General features: G+C 50.1%; 1 protein-coding gene across 1 annotated transcript; it reads left to right on the top strand.

The window, feature by feature from the left end:
• Positions 1–260: 260 nt before the first annotated feature.
• LOC140075693 (serine protease 27-like) lies at positions 261–4,050 on the top strand. The gene is made up of 5 exons (XM_072121871.1): positions 261–303; positions 1,559–1,754; positions 1,833–2,098; positions 2,990–3,159; positions 3,802–4,050. The coding sequence occupies exons 1-5, from the start codon at positions 261–263 to the stop codon at positions 4,048–4,050; spliced, it is 924 nt and encodes a 307-aa protein (XP_071977972.1).
• Positions 4,051–7,899: the final 3,849 nt, after the last annotated feature.

Here is a 7,899-nt window from a genome sequence, read left to right as displayed (position 1 = left end):
CTCGTCCAGCGGATCTCATGTAGACGGCAGAAGATTCAGTGACCTCCTAAATATTTGATCCCACATATAAATCCTGTGTTTCAGGTGTTTGTACATTATGTTGCTAGGGTAGAGGTGTCAGCCAATCACATGTCAGAATTTTGAGGACTCAAATTACTCCACGACCTGAATAATTACTCTTCTATGAAGCAAGATGAGAAGAGGAAGGCGGTGGAGCCCCGAGGTGTGAGGAGTCTCAGGTTCTTCACTATTGTCACACTATGGACATGAGGATGTCACAGGTGATACTTCTGCTGAATATAGGTAAGTCTTGGGATTTCATATTTAGCCATCAGCAGGGCAGCTACACTATGATATACATTAGTACTGAGAACATTGGGACTAGCCTACAATGGTCCAGTGGGTCTCCTGGAGCCCTGGTTATCAGTATTCACCTCTTCCTCCATATATCACTGATTGTCTTCTATGTTGTGCATCTATTACTGACACTTTAGTTTTGGTGTTTTATGGTGTTTTATTGACTTATTGGAGGGTGATGGCATCATCCTAGGAGGCATCTTCAGCTCTTCTAACTAGGTCCAGCCATGGGCATGCCCCATACACATGAAACAGAAGTTGAAACATAAGCAACTGCCCATAATTGCTCTAATGTGTGAGCTAAACTGAATTTACCCTTATAATATACGGTGATCCGGATGAACTGTGGTTCTTGAGCAGATGTTCTTTATTAAGTTCTAAAGATTGTGTCTCACTGATTGGGTTGGTCTGGACTGAGCAGCTAAAGGATGCTGCTCCTTCCCATCATTTAACCTTCTTCGTTCCACCTCATCCATCTAAGCCTGGGATCCACCCACTATCCCAGCCAACTAAACATAGGCTCTGCCTGCTAACCAAGTTATCTATGCCTAGGCTCTACCTACTAGCCAAACCATCTAAACCTAGGTTCCACCAACTAGGAAAGCCATCTAAGCCGAGGCTCCACCAACTAGGCAAGCTATCTAAGGCTAGGCCCCAACTACTAGCCATGCCATCCAACCCTAGGCAACACCTACTAGGCAAGCCATCTAGGCCTATGCTCCACCTACTAGGAAAGCCATCTAAACCGAGGCTCCATCTACTAGCCAAGCCATCTAAGGCTAGGCTCAATCTACTAGCCATGTCATCTAAGCCTAGGCTTCACCTACTAGCCAGGCCATCTAAGTCTAGGTTCCACCAACTAGCCAAATCATCTAATTTAAGGCTCCACCAACTAGCCAAGCCATATAAGCCGAGGTTCCCCATTCTAGCCAAGTCATATAAGCCTTAGATCCACCAATTAACAAAATCATCTTAGCCTAGGCTCCACACACTAGCCCAGCCAACTAAACATAGATGCTGCCTAGTAGCCAAGTTATCTATGCCTAGGTTCCATATATTAGCCAAAATTTGTCTTACAAACAAATCATGTAGAGACCTTCAACTTTTCAAGGGTGGAATGATGAGGAGTTGAATCTTCGCTGGAGATCTCTTTCCATTTGTAGAAGATGATGTCCCTGATTCTAATGTTTTTTCTCTCCAGTTTCCTTGTCCGGAATTTCCGCAGCCTCCCCAGGATGTGGGGTCCAAAAAGTTTCCAACCGGATTGTTGGGGGCTCAGATTCTGTGGATGGAGAGTGGCCCTGGCAGGCGAGTCTTTGGTATAAAGGTTCCCATATCTGTGGGGGGTCCCTGATCTCCCACCAGTGGGTCCTGACTGCTGCACACTGCTTTATGGGGTAAGTTGTGGGGAGTTGGTCCTGCTTTGATTATCCGACAGTGTTGGAATCATCTACTGATAACCTTCTCCTTCATAGGACGATCCGGGACTACACGGTCCACCTGGGAATGTATCAGCTTGCTGTGCCAAACCCTCATGAACTTCTCTCTACAGTGAGACAATTTATCCCACATCCACAATACACAAATGTGGGGGACATGGGGGACATCGCTCTGGTTCAGCTCTCCAGTCCTATCAATTACACCCAATATATTCAGCCGGTGTGTCTGCCGGATGCATCTGTCACCTTCCCCTGTGGCATGGACTGCTGGGTGACCGGCTGGGGGGACACGTCCTCCGGGGGTGAGTAATGTTATCTATATATAGAGCAGATTCTCCATCCATTGTGACCAACTATCGACCTACAAGGGGAGATGAGACATATAGATAATATTGAGGACCATCTTCATAATAAAGAGCCGTGGACTATAAATGTGGAGAGGTCATTGCTTCCAAACTGACTTCACTTACCCGGACCTGTCGCAATCCAGCGGCGCGTTCTCAGTGGAGTCTTCTGGCGATTCACTAAGGCAGTGCACCCGATGTCCACCAGGTGTCGCTGCTGCGCTGAATTCCGTCGGAGTGCACTGAAGTTCACCAAGCTATCGTGGGTGCAGGTAAGCGCGTGTCAAGCGACACTTTTTAAAAATACGGCGTTTTTTCCGAATCCGCCGGGTTTTCTTACGGACAGACACCCCCCCCCCGATTTCCGTTGCGTGCAACCCGGCACTGATGCGACACAATCCGATCGCGTGCGACAAAATTCCGGGGCAATTCAGGGAAAATCAGCGCAAATGGGAAATATTCGGGTAGAGCGACGGGAAAACGTGATTCGAGCCCTTAGTAAATGACCTCCTGTGCGTCCAGCATCCTGGTCACCTAGCTCTATGGGGGTGGGGTGGGGGGTCACTTACTTTCCAAGGTTTTTTTGTTAGTGTTGCAAGCAATGATTGTTATAAATGTTGTGGTCTGGATTCATTCTAGATGGAGCCTCTCAAAACCCTTAATTAATTCTGGGTCTCAGCCTGAACCAGCTGGAGGTTCTGGAGGTTGTATGGAGCTCATACATGTGCAGCCTGGAGGAAACACATATTGAGTTTCCCATAAACCAAACCTGATGTGTGTGAACGTACCCTAATTATATCCCCATTATCAAGTCCTGACATGGAAGCTACAGCTGATATTTCTCCTCAGTGAACCTACCGTATCCTGAGACCCTCCAGAAGGTGATGACCCCTCTGATTGACCATGACACATGTGACCAGATGTACCATATATGGTCCCCAGAAGCTCCAACCACTGTACTGATCCATGATTATGAGATATGTGCCGGATACAAGGAGGGGAACAAGGACTCGTGCCAGGTCAGTGATTCCTCATCAGTACTGAGATATTTATGTCTGATCCCGGGAGCCACCAACACGACGTCTCTGCGCTGGGTTTTCCTCTCACCTTTGGCTGATCTGTTACAGTCACCATTTTATTCACTGAGTCACCTTTACCTTTCTGCTTCACAAGAGGCTGTAAGGAGCAGAGATGAGTCTGGTGTAGTCTCACTGCTGTCATAGAGAGATCAGGGGGCGGTCCAGACTACACACGCAGTCTGCAGGGAAATAGGATTCTCGATGTATCTCTGTCTCTAGATGTAGAGCCAAATGATAGGATTAAAAGGAACCTACAATTAATGTAGATCCTGTTTAGAGATTCATCTTTTCTATATGAAAAGATGGTGATGATTATTTATTTTACAAACACTGCCCCGCCCCCCCTCCCCGCGCATTGGTTGTGTCAGGTCCTGGAGCTCCGGTGGAAGAAGAATTTATGGGCAGGAGAGGTGCCGGTACTGGAGATTTTTAGGCAAAAATTGCTCAGTGCTAGTAATTGCTCAGTGCTAGTAATAGAAGTTGGTCACCTCTGCTCATGTCACCTGCTCCATCCAGACAACCCTGATACTGATCTCGCTTTGCCGGTCGCTTCCCACTGATCAGAAATGTATTATTTTCTAGGGAGACTCTGGAGGACCTCTGGTATGTAAGGTGCAGGGTTCCTGGTACCAGGCTGGAGTTGTCAGCTGGGGTGAGAGCTGTGCCCTTCAGTACCGCCCTGGGGTGTACTCCCTGGTGACCGTCTACCAGTCATGGCTCCTGGATTACGTGCCTGAGATGGTCTTCATAAACGTGACAGATGTTCCTCAGTCTTCTAGAGAGTGTGGAGGAGATGTTACCTCTACGGTCGGGACAACAGGTGAGGCATAGACTGTATCTACTGATGTCTAAGCCATTCGACAAATACTGTATCCTCCTCCCTGCGATGAGACCGATGGAACAAGAGCTGCTGAGGCTGATGGAGGGATAATCTTGAGGTTGGGTTTCTGTCTCCCTTAGTGGGGTTATACCAGGGCAGTTTCTAGGCAGCTGACAAGGTGGGTTTGAGTAACCGGCCCCCTACACAATATTTTGTAAAACCTGCTGAAGACCCTCCTGAAGAGAATGCTGTAGCTGGATCATATCTTGGTTAATCACTTATTTGAGTGGTTTTGCTGAAAAAACAATTATAACATTCAGGACCTTGGGAAAGCTGGGTCAGGCTGGCTGCCAACATAAACACATCACACACCAAGCTTGTAATTACAAATGGAGGTTAGTCAAGACATGACTAATCAACCTGAGCTGGATCAATCAAGCTGGACCTGAACTAGCAATCGTGCACTGATCCGGTCCCCGGTGCACTGATGTTTTCATTGCTACCATTTTGGGGTTGTTTTCTGTTATGGAGTTCACTGCAGAGTTACTGATTGTGTATTTTGGGTCTGGGCGATACCTGACATGTTTATGGTTTTTATTAGAGATGAGCGAACATACTCGTCCAAGCTTGATGCTCGTTCGAGCATTAGCGTACTCGAAACTGCTCGTTGCTCGGACGAATACTTCGCCCGCTCGAGAAAATGGCAGCTCCCGCCGTTTTGCTTTTTGGCGGCCAGAAACAGAGCCAATCACAAGCCAGGAGACTCTGCACTCCACCCAGCATGACGTGGTACCCTTACACGTGGATAGCAGTGGTTGGCTGGCCAGATCAGGTGACCCTGGGATAGACTAGCCGCTGCCCGCGCTGCTCGGATCATTCTGTGTCTGGATGCCGCTAGGGAGAGAGCTGCTGCTGGTCAGGGAAAGCGTTAGGGTGTTCTATTAGCTTACTGTTAGGCAGGAGTGATTCTACAACAACCCAACAGCCCTTCTTAGGGCTACAATAGCGTTATACTTTTTTTTTGTTTGTTTGCTTGTGGCTGGGCTTGCTGGTACTAGTAGTGCAGCTAGTACCATATTGTGAGGAATTTGCAGGGGGACTTGCGACCGTTGTGTTTAGCTCTTAGTGACGCACATATCCATCGCAAAGACCGAAGTGGGACAATTTATTAGGGGTTTGAGTAGAATTAGGCAGAGTCTGCTGATTTTTTTTTTTTTTAACCTTTATTTCATTTTATAGCTCAAACTCATCTTGCAAAGCACAAAATCCAGTTGTGTGCTGTCAGTGTAGGTTAGAAACTAGCCATAGCAATAGGATAGCATCGTTTTGTTAAAAAAAAATAAAAAAATAAAAAAAATAAACACAATTTTTTTTTTTTTTCAAGTTTACACTTTAATTTGGAAAATGTTTAACCCGAGGGCTAGGGGTAGAGGACGAGGGCGGGGACGTGGGCGTCCAACTACTGCAGGGGTCAGAGGCCGTGGTCCTGGGCGGGGTGAGACACCACCTGCTGATGGGGGAGCAGGGGAACGCCGCAGAGCTACACTCCCTAGGTTCATGTCTGAAGTTACTGGGACTCGTGGTAGAGCACTGTTGAGGCCAGAACAGTGCGAAGAGGTGATGTCGTGGATTGCGGACAATGCTTCTAGCCATTTGTCCACCAGTCAGTCTTCCACGCAGTCCACCCATGTCACCGAAATCGGCACTCCTCCAGCTCCTCCACCTCAGCCTCCTTCCCCCCAGTCTGCCCCCTCCCACCAAAATTTGGCATTTGAACCGGCATACTCTGAGGAACTGTTTTCTGGACCCTACCCACAGTCACAAACCACTTGTCCTGCTGCTGATGAGCTATTTTCTGATGCCCAGGTTTTCCACCAGTCGCAGTCTGTGGGCGATGATGACATTATTCACGTAGTGGAAGAAGTGTGTAAAGAGGTGTCGGACGATGAGGAGACACGGTTGTCAGACAGTGGGGAAGTTGTTGTCAGGGCAGGAAGTCCAAGGGGGGAGCAGACTGAGGGATCGGAGGATGATGAGGTGACAGACCCAAGCTGGGTTGAGAGGCCGGGTGAACACAGTGCTTCTGAGACGGAGGAGAGTCCTCGACCAGAACAGGTTGGAAGAGGCAGTGGTGGGGCCAGACGGAGAGGCAGGGCCAGAGCTGGTGCATCAGCGCCAAATGTTGCCCGTAGTCAAGCTCCCGTGGCGAGGGCTAGATTTTCGGAAGTTTGGAGGTTCTTTAAAGAAACACCGGATGACCGACGGACTGTGGTGTGCAACCTTTGCCAAACCAGGATCAGCAGGGGTTCCACCACTACTAGCTTAACTACCACCAGTATGCGCAGGCATATGAATGCTAAACACCCCACTCAATGGCACCAAGCCCATTCACCTCCGGCCGTGCACACCACTGCTCCTTCCCCTGTGTCAGCTGATAGTCAGCCCCCTGCCCAGGACCACGGCCCAAACACCTCCCGTGCGAAAACCCCATCTTCGCCTCCACGATCCTCCACAGCATCCACCAGCGTTCAGCTCTCCATACCCCAGACACTGGAGCGGAAAAGGAAGTATAGTGCAACCCACCCGCACGCCCAAGGCCTCAACGTCAACATCTCCAAGTTGCTTAGCCTGGAGATGCTGCCCTATAGGCTGGTAGAGACCGAGGCCTTTCGAAACCTCATGGCGGCCGCCGCCCCTCGGTATTCGGTCCCCAGCCGCCACTACTTTTCCCGATGTGCCGTCCCAGCCCTGCACAAGCACGTGTCAGAGAACATCCTCCGTGCCCTGACCAACGCCGTTTCTGACAAGGTCCACCTGACCACGGACACGTGGACGAGTGCTGCCGGGCAGGGCCACTATATATCGCTGACGGCACATTGGGTTAACTTGGTGGAGGCTGGGACCGAGTCTGACCCTGGGGCTGGTCATATACTGCCGACGCCGAGGATTGCGGGGCCTACCTCGGTCCAGGTCTCAAAGGCCTACTATGCCTCCTCCTCCTCCCACCCCTCCTCCACCTCCTCCTCTGAATTACCATCCGTGGGCATGGCGCCATCAGTCGGTAGCTCTAGGCACAGCAGCAGTGCCATCGCTAAGCGACAGCAGGCGGTGCTGAAACTGCTGAGCCTAGGCGATAAAAGGCACACCGCCCAAGAGCTATTACAGGGCATCACGGCGCAGACTGATCTGTGGCTGGCACCGCTGAACCTCAAGCCGGGAATGGTTGTGTGTGACAACGGCCGTAACCTGGTGGCGGCTCTGCAACTCGGCAGACTGACACATGTGCCATGCCTGGCCCATGTGTTAAATCTGATAGTTCAGCGTTTCCTCAAGACATACCCCAATCTGTCTGATTTGCTCACGAAGGTGCGCCGCATCTGTGCGCATTTCAGGAAGTCCAGCACAGATGCTGCCACTCTCAGGGCAGCGCAGCGCCGCCTCCAACTGCCCGCTCACCGACTGTTGTGCGACGTGCCCACGAGGTGGAATTCAACACTGACCATGTTATCCAGAGTTTACCAGCAGCGCAGAGCGATTGTAGACTGCCAGATGTCAACTTCCACCAGAACTGGTAGTCAGGTCAGTCAGCTTCCTCAAGTCTACAATGAGGAGTGGACGTGGATGTCTGATATCTGTCAGGTGCTGAGTAACTTTGAGGAGTCAACACAGATGGTCAGTGGCGATGCCGCCATCATCAGCCTCACCATCCCGCTGCTTGGCCTGTTGAAAAACTCTCTGGTCAGCATGAAGTCGGAAGCTTTGCGCTCATCACAAGAGACGGGGGAAGAAGATTCCCTTGTTGATAGCCAAAGCACCCTCAGGTCTGTTTCTCAGCGCATATCGGAGGAGGTGGAGGAGGA

This window comes from Engystomops pustulosus, chromosome 8, assembly GCF_040894005.1.
Source record: "Engystomops pustulosus chromosome 8, aEngPut4.maternal, whole genome shotgun sequence".
Taxonomy (NCBI): Eukaryota; Metazoa; Chordata; class Amphibia; order Anura; family Leptodactylidae; genus Engystomops; species Engystomops pustulosus.
Note: the sequence above shows the minus strand (reverse complement) of the source record. Positions and strands in the feature narration are given on the sequence as shown.

Coding starts and splice junctions, on each gene's coding strand:
- LOC140075693 (XM_072121871.1), top strand. CDS start 261: ATGGACATGAGGATGTCACAGGTGATACTTCTGCTGAATATAG. Junction 304..1,558: donor GATACTTCTGCTGAATATAG/GTAAGTCTTGGG, acceptor TTTTCTCTCCAG/TTTCCTTGTCCGGAATTTCC. Junction 1,755..1,832: donor GCTGCACACTGCTTTATGGG/GTAAGTTGTGGG, acceptor TCTCCTTCATAG/GACGATCCGGGACTACACGG.